Here is a 21273-nt window from a genome sequence, read left to right on the forward strand (position 1 = left end):
TCAACCCTGCCAGATATGTAAAGGAGGCTTGTGTGGAAAGTGGGGTCAGAAACCAAACAGACAGAGGACATGAGACAGAAGAGCAAGGTGAAAGAGTTGGGAGGAGGTGATGAAATTGAGGATGTTTTCTGGGCTTCTGGCTTAGAGAACTAAGTTGCGACATTTTCGGAAAGCAGATTAGAATAAGGGGTGAGCTAGAATCAAGGAGCAAACTGAGAAAAGAAATAAACAGAGATCTTACTAACCGATGTAAAAAAAAAAGTGGGGCACACAGTGACTGGCCACAGCTCTGCACTGACAGGAGTGGAAGCTATAGGCCACTCTCACTTCAAATGGTGCCATGCATTGACCCCACTCATGAATGAAAGACTAGACAAGAAACTGCAAGGGGAAAAAGCTACAGTTCGTCCTTACTGAAGATGGCATATGCATCAACTTTTGCTAATAGGTTTATGAGACAACGCTCTGAGGAATTATTTTTAAAGCTCCAGTGCCTCTGGATTCAGCCTTTTCCCCTGGAACAGATTTGTAGCGGAAGTGCCACAGTCTAAAAAGATTCATAGATGGAGTTACATCCACGTTTCACGCTCTCGCGAAACCTGCTTCCTGATCTTTGTTAATTTATTCCTTTCGTCTCTTTCTCAGTGTTGTTGAATTCATTCTGGCTTGCTTTTTTTTTTCCTTCCCTTTTTGAGAAATCATCAACATCAGCTATTTTTCAGATCCATCTTGAATTTGACTGACTTTAATGAGCATATTAGGTCTATATCATGTTTCCTGCTTTAGGTGGATCCTGGACTCAGGATGTCAGGGAGTGTTTCATGGCTGAAATATGTCAGACATCCCAGCTCAGTGCTGGTCTACACCAACCCCATGATGTCTGGATTCAAGAAGAGTTGAGGTATAAGGATCCTTGAGGACTCTAAGCTGCTGGCCTGTCCTAAGCAAGTCTGGATCATCGTATTGCCTCTGGAATCACTCACATTTGCAAATTCTTCCTCAGGTTAAGGTGCTTCCACAATAAGACTAATCCCAGAGCCTAGAAGAGTAGAGGACTGCAGAACAGCTTCTAACTTCAGGGGAAGCAAAGATGAGCTGTGCCACAGAGTGTAGAGACATGCCCATTCCATTGTGTGTGTGTACAGGAGTGTAGAGACATGCCCACTGTGCATGTGTACAGGAGTGTAGAGACATGCTCATTGTGTGTGTGTGTGTACAGGAGTGTAGAGACATGCCCACTATACATGTGTACAGGAGTGTAGAGACATGCCCATTGTGCATGTGTACAAGAGTGTAGAGACATGCCCATTGTGTGTGTGTGTACAGGAGTGTAGAGACATGCCCATTGTGTGTGTGTGTGTACAGGAGTGTAGAGACATGCCCATTGTGTGTGTATACAGGAGTGTAGAGACATGCCCATTGTACATGTGTACAGGAGTGTAGAGACATGCCCATTGTGCGTGTGTACAAGGGTGTAGAGACATGCCCATTGTGTGTGTACAGGAGTGTAGAGACATGCCCATTGTACATGTGTACAGGAGTGTAGACACATGCCCATTGTGTGTGTGTACAAGAGTGTAGAGACATGCCCATTGTGTGTGTGTACAAGAGTGTAGACACATGCCCATTGTGTGTGTGTGTACAAGAGTGTAGAGACATGCCCATTGTGTGTGTGTACAGGAGTGTAGAGACATGCCCATTGTGTGTGTGTACAGGAGTGTAGAGACATGCCCATTGTGTGTGTGTACAAGAGTGTAGAGACATGTCCATTGTGTGTGTGTGTGTGTGTGTGTGTGTGTGTGTGTGTGTGTACAGGAGTGTAGAGACATGCCCACTGTGCATGTGTACGTTCCCATATCCACAAACCTTCCCCCATGCTCTTCCTGCAATGTTTCCATTTTGCTTTTTCTATAATTTATATTCTGCTTAAAATACCTCTCTCCCCCTTTCCTACAATGAATTGCATACTCTCTTTCCTTCTGCCTTACAGAGATTACCTACCCATAACTTTCTTCCATAATCATTGTAGAATCATCACCTATCCTGAGGTTTAAATTTAAATCAACCCACTAATTTTTAAGCAGTGGGATAAAGGATAAAACTCCCAAGTTACAAGGAAGTTCAAATTATGAATTATGAAAAATTCTGTGTTGTTTTCTGACTTCAAAACTATAAATTTGTAATGGTTACTTAAAAATAATAAGACTCTGAGTTTTAAAGATAATATGAAGTAGTAAATAAAATAGAAAAAAAACATGGAAAGTTCCGTAAAGAAACCACTGCACTGAGGCTGTTCTTCTTCTTCCTGACACGTGGCTGTTCTGCTCTCTTTATGTATCCATTTAAGCCTGTCATTTATGTTCCACACATCTACTAATTCCTTGCCATGTCCCAGGTCCCATGCTACATCCTGGGGATACAGAATGACAAGTAAGCAGTCCTGTGCTATAAGAAGCTCCCAAGAGTAGCAAGAAAACATGCAACCATTTGAACCATATAGTCAGAAACCAATTCACATCTGGAGCACCAGAGGCAACACCCAAGACAGAGAAGCAGTTGGCAAGTGTACATTAAGTGGTCCAGATCCCACTCTGTCTCCGGCTCACAGCCCAGACAGCTTTGGCCCAGTTGGGAAACCTCAGCAAATGTTAACACTGAAGAGGAAATGTGTGTCCCTTTCATGTCTAGAGCATTTGCTGAGTTGAGCACCTAAAGTATCTCAGACTGTTGTGTGCAGAATTCCAAGGAAAATACAGGAACAGCTTTTGTTAAGAAGCTCTTTAATGCACCCAAGGAGGCAAACGCATAAATGGTGAATAATGGGTGATCAAGGCTACAACAGAAACTGTGTTGAGTGAAGTCCCTGCATGGATGGCAGAGAAGTTGCTTTGACTGTGTGATGCAGGAAGTTCAAAGCTGACATGGTGGCATGTCAGCTGCACTTTGACTTACTTCTAGAGCCCAGCTGGAAGAGTGGCCCTGCCACTGCTTGTGTGTGCACTGTGATTCCTTCCACACCTTCTGGGAGGCAGGAGGATGACCCTGGGGCTCATCCGCACTGCAGTCCTAATTATTTTAGGAGTTGTCATATCTGAATGCTTACATGAAATAGTCTGTGACCATTAGAAAACACATGATGATATTTGATACATTAAAAGCCATTCAAATCTTTAATTGATCTCCTCGGTGCTACTGAAAAAATAATTTACTGGGGAAAAAAACCCTTCAACTCCAATATTTTTTGCTTTAATTTTATTTATTTTTTTAATTATATGTGTTTGGAGACAGGAGATCCATGGGTTCCAGCAGAGGCCAGTGGCATCAGATCCTGAGGATCTGGAGTTAAAGGAGGTTGTGAGGCACCCAATGTGGTGCTGAGAACCAAACCCAGGCCCTGTGGAAGAGCCACCTCTCTAGTCCTTCTAATACTCTCTTTTAGGGAAAGTTTGGTCCTTTAATCTCTCTAAGTTCAGCTCCCGGAGAGCCAACTTCCTCTGTGTCCACCCCCTCCACCTAGACCCAGACACAGAAATATACCTATAGACATAATCAAAAATAAAATCCACAATGGTCTCCATTGTTATAAAAATAAGCTGCTTTTTATTATTTTTCTTTATTTTTGAGATTATAATTCATCATTTTCCTCTTTCCTTTTCTCCTTCCAAACCCCTCCTTGCTCTCTTTCAAGTCCGTGGCCTCTTACATATGTATATAAATACACATGTCTAACTAACTTGCTCACTCTGTATAATGTTACTTGTATGTATGTTTTCAGGGCTGACCATTTGGTATTGGATAACCAACTGATGTGCTCTTCCCCACAGAAGACTGTTTCTCCCACTCACAGCATTCTTGAGTTGCCTGTACTTCTTAGTGTAAGGTTGTGTCCTCCTAGGCATTTACCCATCCACTCTGACATGTTTATGCTGTTGTCCTTGTTTGGCTCATGTTTAGGCAGTCACGTTGGTAAGGCTTTACAAGTGTAGCTTCTGATATTTCTAAAAGTCGCAATCTCATAGCAAACTCCTTGACCTATGACTTTTATAATCTTTCTGGCTCCTCTTCTCAAATGTCCCCTGAGTCTTATATGGAGATGTTTTGTCAATTATCCAGTGGGACTGAGCCCCACAACTCGGCATTTTGATTATGAGAAGCATCTTTGACGAAGGGTGGTAGCTACACTTACCTGTAGGTATAAAGTAAGGAATTTTGCTGCTCTAGTAAAGTCTTATTAGTAGATTGTTTACCAAGTCCGTGACTGGTCCACTAGCTCCTGGAACTTGGCTAGGTTTCTACTACCAGGAATGACTTCCCTCCTGTTGAATAGACCTTAAGAGACAGCTGTTGGTTACCACAAACTGTTGCATGAATCCTAATTGGTATTGTAATAAAAAACCCAGAGCCAGATATCAGGGTGAACGCTGAAAGATCAGAGAAGCAGAGCAAGCCACAGCCACCACCTCTTACCTCACCAGCTCCTCAGCCTGAAAGAGCATGAAAGAGCATGAATTCCTGTCTCCTCCCACCTTATATTCCTTTCTCTGCCCAGTCACATCACTTCCTGCTTCAACCTTGCTAGTCCTAGGATTGAAGGTGTGTGATCCCAAGTGCTGGAATTAAAGGTGTATGCCACCACTGCCTGGCTTCTGTGGCTAACTCTGTGGCTGGCGTTGTCCTCAGATCTTCAGACAAGTTTTGTTTCTTAGATTACAAACAGTATATCATCACAACAAGCACGTAATTGCCATTTGTTGCACTTTTATGCATATCTTGGAATGGTGGTCATTGTCATGAGTCGTAGGTGTTGCGGCTATCTAAGACTATTGATGCTTCCTTCGTTGGCAGCTCACACACACAGTATTTTCTGAAACCACAGAAGTTAAACCACAGGCTTCCAGGTTAGATTATCTTGAATTACCTGAAACCTTTGTCCTAAGTGTGTGGTATCTTTAGTAATAGAGGCTTACTTCCAACCTATGGGAGGCAACCAAGGGCTATATCAATAGTCTATAATGGACTACCTTGACCAACCATATGAAAGGAAGTTTCTCTTGCATGATACCGGAGGTTTTTGTTAGTCTGTGGTTCTTTTTTCTTTTCTTTTTCTTTTCTTTTTTCTTTTTTCTTTTTTTTTTGAGACAGGGTTTCTCTGTGTAGTTTTGGTGCCTTCCCTGGATCTCACTCTGTAGACCAGGCTGGCCTCCAACTCACAGAGATCCGCCTGCCTCTGCCTCCTGAGTGCTGGGATTAAAGCTGTGTACCACCACCGCCCAGCTAGTCTATGATTCTTATGAAGAGCATTGTCAGCCCAAGTGGCATAACTTCCTTTGAGATTGTGTGTGTGTGTGTGTGTGTGTGTGTGTGTGTGTGTGTGTGTGTGTGTGTGTAAAAATAACAAAGAAAAAAGCTATCAATTTGAGAGGGGTGCATGGGAAGAGTTGGAAGGAGGGTACCTGAGAAGCAAGGGGAAGGAAAGGGGGGAAAGCATAATTCTGTTTTAATTAAAAATTTACTTAAAAATTAAAATAACAGAAAAAAATAAACTCTTAAACAAAAAACACTGAAATGTATAGTTCCTTACACACACACACACACACACACACACACACACACACACACACATACACACACATCTTTTACCAGTAGAAGAAAAGATATGCTTAGAATTAACCTTAATATAGAGGTAGACACTATGATAGTTTTATATTTTCAACTTTTTCAAATTTTCACCATAAATAGATAATTTGTTTCGAGTTAATTTTTTTATCCATATGATTCACTCATCTAATTAAGACTAAAGTGCTGATTGTACTAAATTCACAGTATATTGACATGTCTTTTTCATTCCTGGAATTAGAACAAAAGAACATTGTGGTATATGTAAATTTGGTACAGACAATGCTTACAGTTTTGATTATTAAAACTTACAGAGAAATTTCAAGAGCTCTGTTAGAAATCAAAATGGAGCTCTGTTTACCTCCATTTAGAGCTTTTTACTTGGAATGTATAGACCTAATTACAGATTCCCAGGTGCATCTTCGGGTGGCCACTCCCAGATGACGAAGTGTCCTGAGCTGGTGTTGGGAGTCCATGCACACAACATCCATTTCATTCACACTGCTATACCTACATGACTTCCTCTGCTCAAGTCCACTGAGCTTGTCCTCATCAGCTGCTGAGGTCAGGCCCAGAAGACTTGAAATCAGAAGAAAGAAAACTGCCTCTCCTAAGTCAATGGCCTTTCTTCCTTGGTTTTGGTGTGAATGCAGCATCCATGCAACTAGCAGTAATAATTCCTACGTATGTTCCTGACACATGAACACCCTAAAGTCAGCGAAGCACCCATTATGTAAGAAAGCATGATTATTTGGATTTTAACAAAGGTTAATGAGAGTAATTTGGGGGTTTTCACAAAAGGATTTTAAATTTCAGCTGTATAGTTAGGCACAGATAAAAAATTAGAAGACAATGAAAACATACATTATTCAGAACTGAAACTATAGACAGAGAGAAATTGGCTGGTTTGAGCTTTTAATGTGAGATGGTAGTTTTCAAAAAAATGTCGAATTTTACTTAAATCGCCTTAAGATGAGATATATAGTTTCATAGAAATAAAAGGACTAACAATTTAGTTACCTCTTTTGTACTAAGAAGAGATGATTTTTAAAGAAAACTAAGAATTAAAACAATACATAGCTAAAAAGGAAAAGTCAGTTTAAATCACTGCATAGGAAAGAGACTGTCTGGTTGATAACATAATGCATAAGACAAGAAATAAGGCTCCATGTGGTATTCTTTTTCATTTATATTCCTTTCAGTAATGAAATGGAATCTGTTACCCTACATCTATTTCATTAGAATTGTTGAAGCACCTGCCATCTATCATCATCGGTTTATACATATTTCAGGTTTTCCTGGTGAACAAATGTAATAATGCAGGTCCATATGTCCACATGTCTGGGAGTAGAGATGCCACATGACTGTTGGATTACCTGCCTGGACTTCTCCCATCTATTGTTTGGGGTATGTCACCTTCTGTCAGTCTAATTACTTCTGTAAGAGCGGCTGCTCTCTGCTCACGGTGTGACAATCACTACTTTGTGAATATACCCCAGAAGCCTCTGCAGTCAATTGATCTAGCCCAAAAGTGTCACTCTTCGGCAAGCTGGCTTCAGGATACAGGCTCACTGAGGATTTGCAGAGTTCTCTGGGGGTGGAGTCTCTTTAGATGTAGTGAGAAGTTGGTGGTTTCAGTAGATACCTTTCCTTCTCTTGGTATGCAGGAAAAGATTGCTTCAAAATACTATCGGAGGGACACCATCCATGCCTCCCATCTTTAGGACTTCTATCTCTATTAAAAAATGGCTGTCGGAGTGCCAACATTACCTGTCCAGACACACTTATAAAAAGATCAGAGACGCTTTCAAGGCCAACAGCAGAGAGTTTGATTTTGCTAGAAAAGTCCTAAAGGAATACACTTCGAATCCATTTAGTAAGCCCTTTAGTTCATATTGACTATTCATTACTGTGAATAGACAGACTTGGCTGAGGCTAACAGTAGTTCCTTTGTCATCATCAAACAGCTGTAGATTTTAATATAATAAAGATAAAACTGTTCCTCTGGTTCTGCATTCACACTATGGTATTCAAGTTTGTGCCACCACTTCCATTTTCTAAGCTTTATAATTCCACCATAATCATTTGTTCTTGGCAGAAATATGTTATGCAAGCACTCAGCTGAGGATAATATTTTTGAACAATTTTTCCAGTGTTCTGGTTATGTGATTATGGGCATTCAGAGCTCGATATTAATTTACTCTCAGATTTTGTGTTTCCAGGTCTCAAAAAGCTCTTTTTTTAAAATAACACAATTTAGCTTAAATCATTACTTCCATACCAGTCGTATTTATTACAAGATAATGTCATCAGACACAAGAAGAATTTATTTGGAGAAAATCGGCTGCTGATTTTTCCCCAGCTCATTACATTTCCATCCCACCAGCTTGGTTTGCTTTTAATTATTCTCATCAAGCTTCAGGTACGAAGTGACTAGCGATTTTTTTGGTTTCTTAACCCACAAATGAAGTGTTTTGTTGACCAACGAACCCCTCAACTCTTCATTGAAATTTGGTGTAAGAGGACTAGAGCATTGCTTACTTGGTAGAGTGAGTACTTGCCTCCCAGGGACAAGACTCTGTGTTTGATCCACAGCGTAGTACAAACCAAAAGTGATAATTCATGTCTGTAATCTAGCACTTGGAAGGAAAAGGCAGAAGAATCAGAAATACAAGGTTATTTCAACTATATAGCAAATTTAGTGTCAGCCTGGACTACATGAAATCCTGTCTCAAAAAGAAATTCATGTCTAGGAAGTACTGGTATTTATTCATATTTTCATCCTTAAATTTTTCCCCAAACCTAATTCATTACATTTTCAACTTAATTTATACTATTGTTGAGTTGGCTGCTGCAGTTGAATTTGAGTCAAAGAGATAAAATCTGTGTTCCTCATTTCTTAAAAGCAAAAACTTCAACAGGGAAATATCACCCACTCCTCTTTGTCCCCAAGCAGTGACCAAAACTCCAGCTGCCATGGTTAGCAGTACTGGTTGGAGGGAGATCTGTCATACGGTTTCCTAACTTCATGAAACAATTTTGAGACAGAATGAGTTAACTTTTGTAGAGGTATTTCGATGAAATATAAGCAGTATTTGAATTTTTATAAGCCACAGTATCTACCCACCCAAAAGCTTTGGGAGAATATTTAGCACACATGTACGTGCCAGATGGATTGTAATGACAGTTGATAGGCCTCTTCTAACCCTTGCGTTCTGTTGTCAGAAATCTACATATCAAAACAACAGTACTTTTTACAATAAGATTTATTGGGTAAAACACACATTGAAAAAATCCACTGTCTAGTAAGACTCTAAATTAACATCATATGAGGCTTTAAGCTAAAGGTTTTTATATGAATATCTTAATGTGCCTGATAGAAATATAAATAAGTAACTTTTGAAAGCTACTGTTTTCTTGATCTTACCTATTTTTCTCTATTATAAGTGAATTCTTTTTTAAAACCATGTATGCGAGTTGTCATGTATGTTCTATGTGTTTTGTGTGTTTGATGCTTGTTAGTATGTGAAGGTGTGCATGTGAATGTGGATGCATGTGTATGCATAAGTGTGTCAAGGCCACAGATGGATATCAGGTATCCTTTCTAGACCATGCCCCACCTTTAATTTTTGAGGAAGGGTCTCTCACTGAGGCTGAAGTTTACTTATTCAGATAGACTAGCTGGCCAGTTAACTCCAGGGATCTGCCTTCTCCACCCTCTGCCCCAGGGTGAGGAGTTGCAGGCACACACCATCAAACTTGGCTCTTTACATTGTGGTAATGAGACATTTCTCCAGCTCTGTAAGTGAATTCTTAACACACACACACACACACACACACACACACACACATACACACACACACACACACAGGCAAACACACATACACACACAGGCACACACATATGGACTGTAATGTAAGATACTTGGTTTCCCTAAAAGCTCAAGAATCTGTAGAGGCCAAAGCAAAATCACATGCTAATAACACAAGTAGAACATTTGTATGGTTGAGATATACTAACAAAAGAGTTTGAAATGTAAGAAGTTAGTAAATGCAATTATCATTCTAGAGTTTTGTGATGTCCTTTCTAGTGTGATTGTGGAAATTCTCGATGAGTACTGGTTCTAGGCCAAAATCTAGGGTTGTATAGACTCATGAGAGGGGACAGGTGGCCCCACCAATTGAAAATTCCCCAAGATTACAAATGTATATTTTATCATCTTGTGTCAAAATATTCATTTTAATATTCAAACATCTTATCACATAATAAACTGTAACCATATGTTTGTTATATTATACCACTATAACATTAATAAATATTTACAGAACTGCATTATATCCTAGCTGTATGAGAAATGATAGCTCTCAGTTTGATTTTAAGTACAAGCCTTCAATGCCTCAGAAAGTAATTTTAAGTAACATTATGTTTGTTGCACACTGATAAGAATCAAAGCTGGACATTTCCTTGGAAATGACATCATTTTGTTTTCCTCAAATGCATGAATTAAGGATGGAGTGTTATCTCAGCTTTCAGACCCTTGACTGGGTGCTTCAGTTTTGGCTTTGTTTATATCCGAGTTCTGTATTTAACACGGATCAGCACTGCAGAACTTCCCATTAGTGAGAGACAGATAGCTGTGCCTCTCTTTGTAACCAACCCTGGTAATACCAGGAAAAATAAATAGTGTGTGAGACTCTTAATTATTGGTATGTCAAGTTGTATGATTAATCAAAAGTTTTATGATCTTCAAAACCACAATATTATTTCTGTCCACTGGACTGTACATAGTTTCATGGAAAACCATGTTTTTTACAAAAAATAAAATTCAGGACTCCTGACTCATACTTTTCCACTGTTTTATTAGTATTTATCCCTTAGTGACAGCTCAAACTAGAGCAGACTACATCAGGAGACAGGAGGCTGGCGCTAAGCTGCTGACTTCACTCTCACATGTCAGAAGAGTCTCAGGCTCATCCCTGTTTGGCTGAAACCAGGCGTTTCTGCCGCTTGATAACTACTGACTTGGGTGACTATGTACACTGCTGTCTTCCTTTCTCAGCTCAGGATAATGAAGCCCTAAGCTCAGCCATCCCAGTGTTGCCTCTAGCTCCTGTTTAGGAAGATAATTTCTCAATACTGGAAATTTCAGTACAGAATCTCACACTTGCACAGAACTCTAACAAGCAAAAATAATTCTTCCAAATGAGCTTCTTCCTCGTAAGTGTTTGGTGATTAGCTGGCTTCTCTGATGCCCCTTTGCCGTCAAGTGCCAGGAGTGGAGTGGAACAGTAATGCCAACCACTATGCTAAATCCAGAGATAATGTTTGCAACATTTCTGCTTTTTTCATCTCAAATTCTGAATTCATTGTATAACATCCTGACTGCTTATATTTCTGTGGGAAAAGAGTATTGTATTGCATTGCACTTCGCACATTGTGTTGGGTTGTAATTGTTTTTCATTATATATTTCTGTCTGAATTCCCTATCAAGAGATTTCATCTTTGTTCATTGACTGAATTTAGCTGCAAACAAGAGAGTTCCTTGTTTCTTTTTTAAACTATTGATGAGCACTCTGTTGAAATGGCTCAGTCTCGCCTTGTGATTTCTTTTTGTGGTCTAACATATACAATAATCTGAAATGCTGGACAGCTTGACTTTCTATGACACCCCTAAATGTCTCTTGCAGCCTTTGTCTAGGTTTGAACTTTCCACATTATGTATTTCAGACATTGAGAAAGAAGGGCCTTAATGGCTGTGACAGCCCAGATCCCGATGCGGACGATTCAGTAGGTCACAGCCCTGAGTCTGAGGACAAGTACAGAAAAATTAACGAAGATATTGATCTAATGATCAGCAGGCAAAGATTGTGTGTAAGTACTCAGAACACCCTTCATTTTTTTTTACTCTTGATATTTCTCTGAACCTGGCAGGCATTGAACAAGAAAGAAAACAAAGGCTGTGAAAGCCCTGATCCCGACTCCTCTTATGCACTCACCCCACGCACTGAAGAAAAATACAAAAAAATTAATGAAGAATTTGATAATATGATCAAGAGTCATAAAATTCCTGTAAGTACCAAAGGTAGATGGCTGACCTGCTGGTAACTGCTGCAGTAACATACCTTAACCCTCTCGGTGATGGCTTGCTCTGAGAAGCATTGCAAAGTCAGACAGACAAAAATAGCCATCTCATCCCACGGGCAGTGCATTTAGAAAGCAACCCCCATGGGATACTGAAATTACATAATCTCAAAGAGGTGCCACGGAGAAGTTCATTCTGAGATAGAAGAGCTCACAGGAAAAAGAGAAAAAAAATCTATGTGACGTGCCCCGAATGTACACAGCCTTTGCACCAGGAAGTTCTCCCACAGATCACAGTACAGTAAAACCACACGAGAATGGCTCTCTGCACAAGCTTCCTATGCAGAGACTAGAGACGTGAGTGGAACTATGCTTCCCTCGAGTCCACTGGCAGTCACGCCCTAAGCAAAGGCTGCTTTCTGAATGACACATCAGCCCCTCCCCGCACACATGACACCCGACATGAGCACCGAGGGGCTAAAGCTAACGCGCAGCAGGGAACAGACTGCATGAAACCTAACGGTAAGACTCCAGCGTCTGTGTGATTTCAGAGCGTTTTTCAGAATATTATCTGCTTTGCCTACACCAACATGTCCCATGCTTTAACTTTTGGCTAAATTTTGTCTTAACCGATTCAGAAATTTTCTAACCATCAATGCCTTGCCAGATAGTTAAGACAAATAACTGTGCATGTATTATTTGGTTTGTTCAGAGGTATAGGGCCAAATGGCTACCTTATTGTTGGACTTGGTCATCCATCAAGCATTGTTAATTCTGTAGCATAACAGGACTACACTCAAGGCTCACATGCTATGAATAATATTAGTACCTGAATCTAATTTGTACACAAGCTTCTCAGTAAATAGTTTTCTTTTCAGAAAAGTACATTTCTGATAAGTTAGCAAAGCAGCTTAAACCTGAGTATTAAAAATAGATCTGCAGTGAAAATGGGCTTTGTTTATTATACATGTAGATATTTGAGGTGAAAAAGCTGTAAACCATATCTACACTGCACTCACAAAGTAAATTGATGCATTACCACAGACAGCACACACTCAGCCTGTACAGGTTGAAATGAACCCTTTAATGTTTATTTGCCAAATTGTGCTTATTAGAAACTCCGTCTTCATGGCTGCTTACTTTTTCTTTTTCTAAATGAAATACTGTCAGCAGTACAGCCTTTTTTTTTAAGTTTCATATTTTAAATCTTTTTTGAGATTGTAATATAATTACATCATTTCTCCCTTCCCTTTCCTTCCTCAAAACCTTCCCATGTACCCTCCTAGTCTCAAAGGTCTTGTTACCTTCCAGTGTTCCACACTTGTTCACAGTGTTTTACTTATCGAAGAAATCCGTATATGCTTGCTAACTGTATGCAAAATTATTAAGTGATAAAATGTCCATCAAAATTTATTTTACCCAGCAAAGAGAAATAAACAGCTCCTTTGCGTCAACATCTAGTTCTCAGAGCTTGAGTTTCTCTTGCTATCTATAGAAAAGACTGTTGAAAGCGATGCGCACAAAGGTTTAAATGTAAGCCTGTGAGGTAATGCCTCAGTCAAAGGAATACTCTGTCCAGATCATAAAAAGACAACTACCCCCCAGATTGCTGGTCATTTTCAGCAAAGATGAGCCTGAATGTGGAGAAAATTTGAACCCCTAAAGTTTCAGAGGGTATTTATGGATCAGTTGCCCCACATTTTGAAGGGAGAGATGTGATACTCACCTAGATTCCCCAAGATATTTCACTCTGTCTTGTGAAAAGCCCAAAATCAAGACACAAGATTTTTGAAGAGGTACAAGGATGTGTTGCAAGAGGTGAAAAGCACGTGAGAGGCTGTGGGCGGACACCGAAGCAGAGCCATGGAGCCTCTGGTGTGCCACAGGATCTTCGTGTCTTACCGAGTGTCTCAGTGTCCACAGTGAGAAGCCCAGCTTTCACACATTGCTCTCAGTTGCTGGAAGTCCATTTTGTTGAACGTTTCCACAGCTGCTAAAACATTTATGGCAAGGCAAGGACACTCTGCCCTTTGTGTGCGGAGAGTGTCTTGAACTCTTTAAAAACATTACAAGACTGTTTTTCTATTTCAAAGAACCAGTGTGAAGCATTTCCTTTTTAAAATAGAAAATTTAATACTGAAGTCACCTGTTGGAGTAATATAATTTATGCCCATATTCCTCAATTACATGAAATAATTCATGGGTGATTTGGAATCTTGTCGACCAGCGTTTCCTCCTGCTGGTTTTGCTACAGTTCATGCTGGGAATCATGGCAAGCAAAAACAGCTCCATTAGAGGAACCAGGGATTAGCAAAAGGGTTGCATGGATAACAGTAGCAGCAAAATTGCTTTAGAGGAAGTGAGAAGAAAGAAAGTGGAAAGAAATATCCATATTTCCTTCAGAATGATGGACTGTGGAGAGACAGACATGATGTTGTACCTAGAATCAGCAATAGAATATATGTGAAAATCAGTTGAAATGATTTATATACAAAGTAAGAATGCTTGGAAAGAAGGAAGAGATTGAACACATAGGTCTGGTGAGGACAAGTTGGTAAAGCTCAAGAAAGAGGAGGTGGGTGAAAACTAACAGAGATAATGACATCATAGCAGGGTGAGAAGCACCCAGGGTTTTGAAGGTGCGAAGTGAGCAGAGTGAAGTAGGCTGGGGGACCACGCAATCACCCATACTTAATTGTGTGAGTATTGAATACAGGGAAAGCAGAGAGGACAGATGCTCAGTGATGAATCACTGCCCCCTGAGGAGACACAGGGAGTGAACAGGTGTGTGCTATAACTACCAGGAAGCCAGGGAGAAACTGGGGTATTGGCAGTCAGTGGTCACTGGTCATTAGATTTGTACAATGTTGTTTTCTCTACTAGGAACTCTGGAGCTTAGTAATAATAGTTTGATTAGTGGAAAAACAACAACAGCAAAACAGCGGATTCGGTTCAGTTGTTCACACAAAGGAAGGCCCATTAACTAAAATAAATATTTTATCAAAGATGCACTATTTGATTTTTATTAGACTTTTCTGGGTGAAAAGTTTGAGGAGATTAGGAGTTCAGATGCCCTCCTGACTAAGAATTCATACCTCAAGAACCGTGACCACTGTTCAGAGACAGTGGCCTCAAGCTTCCCAGCCATCATTTCGGCATTACTTAAGACAAGGACCACCTGCATACTGTCACAGAGATGGGCTTGCTTATGTGCCCTGCTGCTGTATTGTGGGGCTGTAAGTCTCTAAGTCCTTCCCAGGCTTAAAGCGATGGCTCATCTTGCTGTTCTTTGAGTCCTAAGTTAGATAGTCAGGCCTGCTCACAGCACTTTGAGCCTTCCAAACTCTACTTTCCAGAACTGAATGTTCTAAGCATTTCAATACTACCATGATGGAACTACCTACCTTTGGGGGAACTTTGGTTTTTGAACCCAAATGTTTTAATATAAATCTTTTAAAGGTTCCTAATTTTGAAAGGTCAAGAAGAAAAAGAGTAAGGTAAATTTCTTCAAAACATATGAATTACTCTCCGAGTATTTAGAAACGCTCAATGTCTTTATCTGTGCAACCATCTCTTCCCACGGATTAGGGAATTGGGGTCAAGGGGTATTAAATGGCCTCCTGGGTCAGTGGCACTCGCCACACAAGTGGGGCTGCAGCTGAGATTTCTTGGGCAAAGGTTAATCTCGATTTGCTAAGACAGCATATCAGTGTGGTCATTTTAAGCTTGTAATCTACTTTCAAATCACTGGAGAGAGTTCCTGACATGGCTGGAAGCAGGGAAAGAAACCATAGAGTACACCAGTGATGTCGGTGTATATTGTGAGTTCAAAACTGTTTAGCTATGCTCTGGTATTGGAATATATCTGACTACCAGTCAGCCAATCGCAAGTGAGTTTTACAATGATCCTCTTCAAGTTGTTATGGTCCAGTATGCTAGAAACTCAGTAATTCTTTAGGGTAATGCTTAGAAGGAAAAAGGAGTTTAATGACTTTCACTGGACTGGTTGGTAGGATACCTCAGAATTCATTGCATAATTATTAATTACCTCCAGTAATATGAATGTGCCTATAATCTCTTAGGGAAAGGGAGATGAATGTGGCCCTCTAGTGAGACAAAGTCAATATTCTATTCAATATGAGGAGAGAATGAGCTCTATAGCGATTCTTAGGGACCCCATGGAAGTGGAATATTTATAAGTAGGAACAATGAGTACATATTAAAACATTTAGAATCAAGAACAGCTTTAAAGTATGGACTTTTGAGTAAATATGGAAGAAGGGAGTCTTTAAAATTTATGTTTCCCAAGGCCTTAGTTGTATTAGTTTGTTAATCATGTGGCACACTGATGGGGACTTGAGCAGAGGGATGCTCTTGTCTAATGTGTGCTCTAAAGGATCAGAATCCTGATTTCTGTGTGTTGAAAGTAAAAAGTGGAAAGACGAGGCCCAGAGGGGGTTGATCCATTAGGAAGCAACTTCAGGAGTCACCGTGATGGTGCTGGCAATGAAGGTGTTCACGTGTCCACCCAGAATTCCAAAATGTCCCCACTCCAAATCTGTAGAGCTGATATCATGATCTAACGTCACAGCCAGCCACAAGTGCCAAACTCAAGAGTATAGCTGAAGAGAGACTGTTAAAAGGACTACACATGTAGACGGAGTTAAAGGGAACACGAGAGGGTGGTAAAGTGCGTTAGGACTCGGAGCCTCGAAGCTGCTGTTATCCGCAGGCCTAATGACACAAGAGGAGAAGAAATCACTGGAGCGGGGTGCCATGAGAGAGCCACTCAAAGGCAAGTCGTGCTATGGACTTCGGGAAGCAGCCCCCACACTGCAGCTGTCGTCTAGGAAGAAGAATCCTGCTGCGAGGCGGGCTCTGGTCTCTCTACTCCACTCTGTGCTGCGGCTGCCACTGTGGGATGCACGCATGGCCAGAAAGCCTGACTGATATATCTGGAACCCAGGGCAGAGAGAAAGAGATTGGATGGCTGAGGCTGCTTAGCACTTACCACACTGTTTTCACAGGCAACTTCTATTCTCATTTGGCATGTCAGGAAAGGGATATGTTTACCACTCTACAGACTTTTACCTTACAGCGGACATTAATATTCTTTCTTGTTTAACAGGGCTTTGGATATGTGGGCATATATCCATGCTTTGATATATTACCTTGCATTTATATTCCACTGTCACAGAGTTTATCTAAAAATCATTTCTCTGTTAGCTTGTGTACAACCCATAAATGGCCTAAAAGACAGATGTATTACCATGTCACTTGAGCATTTTTATTTCCCTTAGAAAGAGTGAAAAATCAGTCATTTTAAAGAAAGTTTGTAATATGTTTGCTTGTATCAGTATTAGTATTTCTATAACATGGAAGAAAATAAAAACGTTAAGTGAAGACTATGAGAGAGCATAAACATAAACAGAGACACAATATAGGTGTCAACAACATAAACACAGAATTACTGCAGACGCACGGTACAATGCAGGCCAGCCAATCAACCAGCCACGGATAGTTGATGTTAACTCTAAAGAAAAAAAAAAAACTAGTAAAACTCAAAACAATAATAGCAAACCAGCTGAGCCAGGAATAAACATGCATGCAAACTTGGACAACGTCTTACTGAAAACCTCAGAGGGCTTATATGTATCTTTTGGATACACACATGTGCAGTGTTTCATTATAAGTGCTGTATGCTTTGATACCGTGAGTCCTCTGGCATGTATCTGAACAGTATTTTCATTTGTAATGCTGACAAAAGGGGAAAGAAAAGAGTGTTTACAACTATGATGAGTTCCTGCAAGCAGAAACAGAAACAGAATTTTGCTTAAATTGCCAAAATAATAGCAAAAAATCAATAATTGGAACCTGGACCACTCTAATTAGATATCCACACAGCTTCAGCTCCCTAAATATTTGCCAACTCCCTCGTTTGAGATATGGACCTTGCCATGTGGCAGGGGTAGTACCTATACAGCAAAATGTGAAGCTTTGCATATTTTTGAGCTATCCCTTTAAAATATGAGCTAGTGAGTGATACGTACTCTGCTGAAACCTGTACCTTAAAATGCCTATTATCTTTTGAGTTGCTATTAAAAGACAGACTTTTAAAAATAATAATTAAACTATATGTGCTATTCACAGGCCTGAAGATGATTTTATATCATTAAACTTCTGCATAAATATGCTTCAATAAGCAATTAAACCAAAAGATCTGGTTTGCATTTTAATCCCCCCCCTCCTTTTCTCTGTGAAGTCATCATAGTCATGTACCTTTGATCTTACAGTCATTTCTGGCACCAGATTCAGATATCACAAATGAATAATTATTACTTCATAGAATGGAATTCAAAGACAATGGAGCCTAATGAAACGGGGCTTTGTTTCACACAGAAATGAAACCTTTTCTAAGAGTTACAAAGAAAGAGTTCTAAGCACAGTGAAGAAATCAATTTACGATTGCACATCTTGAGACCCTGTCTTGACGGTAACCTACACACTGCACGGTTTGGAATGTGGAATTTGTCTTGGAGAAGCTCATGCTGTCTGTCCTTGGATGCCCCGGTAGCGTCCTTCTGTCTTACATGGCTTCTCCCTCGTTTCTGCTCCACAGGCTGTTCCACCTCCCAACTTTGAGATGCCGGTTTCCATCCCTGTGTCCAGCCATAACAGTCTGGTATACAGCAACCCTGTCAGCTCACTGGGAAACCCCAGCCTTCTGCCACTGGCTCACCCTTCTCTGCAGAGGAATAGTATGTCTCCTGGCGTGACACATAGACCTCCAAGTGCAGGTAACACAGGTATGTCCTTCAGAGCACGTAATGTTAACAAGCTGTGGAAAGGAGCCTTCTAGCAAAGGCTTTCTTACCTAGGAGGTGCACTCTGGTTTCCCATGTCTATCCTTTCATCTCTCACCATCCACGCCTTACTAGCTACTCTCTGACAGAGTCTACGTTCTTCAGAGAAGAACTTAGTATCTTTCAAAATATTTCTTAACCCACACTGTGTCTTTCCTGGCTGTCAAATATCTCCTCCAGTGGCTATATTTTAACCACATACTTTATCAAACAGTGTGTCAAATATCTAGTCTACACACTTTTGTTCCTTGTCTCGTCTGCATAAAGTATCATTTTCTCTCTTCCTACGGAAATGTCACCTCTCACGTGAAACCATTCTCTGTGTCCTCTGATAACATCTGTCCATATATGTAATTGTTTGGATCAATTTTTTTGAGACAACTTATCCAAGAACGAATATAAGGTAGAAAGGAACTATGTGATACACTAGTGTGTCTTGTAAGGAGTATGAAATAAGAATACAGTTGAATCAGAAGCATGGTTAAGAGCATGTCACGTACTCAGATACACTCACCACAGATTTGCCTCTGCATTCTGAAAGATCCTTACTGCTGTTCAATTCACAATGACCTAGGGACATAAAATTATTGCTCAGAAAAAAAGCAGTCATTCTGAGTACGTGAATCCAGCTAAATATGTTATGATCGACTGTATTGAATATGTGTCTTTTTCTCCACTGGACTTGAAGAATCTTGAAAGGAAGAATGCCCATTTGATTTGCCAAGCTCACAGTGGGAGCCAAGTCAGTGTGTACTGAATATAACCAAGCCATTCCTTCATAGTTCCAGAAGCAGCATCAAAAATAATTGTATTTCTAATCTCATACAGCAGTCCATTGTGTATTTACATTCTGGTTTTAAGGAGGCACTCCACAGGGTACTTTCAATAGCTAAGGCACATTTAACTGTACTAAGAGCAGCTTATTTATGGAAGCACTTTTTCCTCTAGAAGATTTTATAAATCTTGAACCAGGGAAGTATGTACAAAAGACTTCACTGTGCCATTCTCTCTTTTAAAATGATTGAAATTTTATATAAATTTTAATAGCCATATAAAATCTTTTTAGGTCATATTCAGATCAGATGTATTTGAATGTCCTATTTAGTAACTCATGTTCATTTATTGTTTTAAATTTGATTCTTTGTCTTCAAAACTGTATTTGGTGGGAAATAGCAACAATTTTCTTAAAATATAATAAACATATTTTCTGATTCCAAAACCTGGAACCAAGTAATAACAATAAAGTATCACAGAGAAAGAGCTAAGAACTCTCAATTAGATGATATTGCCACTATTCTTCTAGATCTTGTTCTTTAAAAATTAAAAATACTAATTATATTCCGACTTACTGAAAGATCACAACTCTTCCTAAGAAACATAGCTGTTATCACTTTATTTACTTATTTGTTAATTTCCAAGGGGACATGCCAGTGCCATTGCCCAAGTGTGGTGACAGGAGGGGAATGTCCAGAAGTAAGTTCTCTTCCAGTATGGGGGTCCAGGAGACGGAGCGCAGGCCACCATGCTTGGTGTAACTGCCATAACCTGCTGAACCACCTTGTTAGCCCACAGTTTTAGCAATGAATCTTAGCATGTTTTTAAATCTGCGGTGGGGAAAGCTTATGTATCATGTCATGAAGTAAAATTCCACTAGAAATATTAGTCAACATATGAGAAAATAAAATTTATACTCAATTAATATTGCACAAAATTAACCCTATAAAATATGTTTAGAAAGAAACTAGACATCAGACATGTGGCCATCAAGACATATGTTAGAAATGAAGTGGGGTTTTCTTTTTATTTACTGTGAAGTGCCTCTTTAGGAGAAAACTAGACTTGAAAATAATAATGCATAGACTATTCACAGACTGTAGTTTTCTAATGTAATCGTTCCTAGAAAAAATATTCCGCAAAATGTCAGTGAGTGAATGTATTTTTAACATTTGAGCACAGCATGTCACCATAAAACAAATGTCAGCCCTCGTGGCTTAGGTAGAGTGTTTTAAGACCAGCTCTCAGGAGAGGCACTGTGCTCTGTCCCACTGGCCCTTCGCCTTTCTCCTTTTGATCTTCCTCTTTACTCCGTAGGTGGTCTGATGGGTGGAGACCTCACATCCGGTGCAGGCACCAGCGCAGGTAAGCACAGATCTCAGTGCGGCAGCATGTGGCACTGGCCTCAGTCCGTGGGTGATTTCCAAGACACTCTAAAGCTCCTTCCGAAGGAGGGGTGGTCCAACAGTGACTTACAAAGGAACTGTGTCTTAGATGCAGTCTTGCTTGGGACAGCCTTAGCCAAGGCGAAGCAGTCACAAACCTCACCTGTCATGTCCAGTGTGTTAATGAAGACACTGTCCTTGTGTCTCTTCTGAAGTAAGAAAAGTCTAAGAGCAGAAATAACATAACTGGTCTGCAGAGAATTGTAGATTCTGATCAGATCACCTCAGTCCCAGATACCACTCTTAGACAAGAGTGTTTGGGGGAAGACATACTTCTCATGTTCTCTGTTCATCAGTTCCTAATTGAATCAATCATGTTCACCCAAAGTACTGATATCCTGTCTGTTTCTAAAGAGTACAGCAGGAGTAAGACTGCAACCATTCAACAGTATTGGTAATAAAACCATATTTGGCATTCACATGAAGAATCAGAGAAAGAACATCAATAGACCATGCTGCCACAAAAAAAACCTTTACATACATTTCATCTCTT

General features: G+C 40.1%; 1 protein-coding gene across 12 annotated transcripts in view; it reads left to right on the plus strand.

Annotated features, from left to right (window-relative positions):
* Mef2c (myocyte enhancer factor 2C) overlaps positions 1 to 21273 on the plus strand; it is a 166354-nt gene that overhangs the window by 114756 nt on the left and 30325 nt on the right. For 9 of the 12 annotated variants that reach the window (XM_076552023.1, XM_076552024.1, XM_076552028.1 and 6 more), the window contains 3 exons: positions 11345 to 11488; positions 18318 to 18504; positions 20653 to 20700. In XM_076552023.1, coding sequence (XP_076408138.1) covers positions 11345 to 11488; positions 18318 to 18504; positions 20653 to 20700 — 379 coding nt within the window. Of the gene's footprint in view, positions 1 to 11344; positions 11489 to 11548; positions 11687 to 18317; positions 18505 to 20652; positions 20701 to 21273 lie in introns of all 12 variants that reach the window. The other 3 variants (XM_042261753.2, XM_042261756.2, XM_076552030.1) reach the window with 2 other exon arrangements.

The sequence above is a fragment of the Peromyscus maniculatus genome, chromosome 15 (genome assembly GCF_049852395.1).
Source record: "Peromyscus maniculatus bairdii isolate BWxNUB_F1_BW_parent chromosome 15, HU_Pman_BW_mat_3.1, whole genome shotgun sequence".
NCBI classification, from domain to species: domain Eukaryota; kingdom Metazoa; phylum Chordata; class Mammalia; order Rodentia; family Cricetidae; genus Peromyscus; species Peromyscus maniculatus.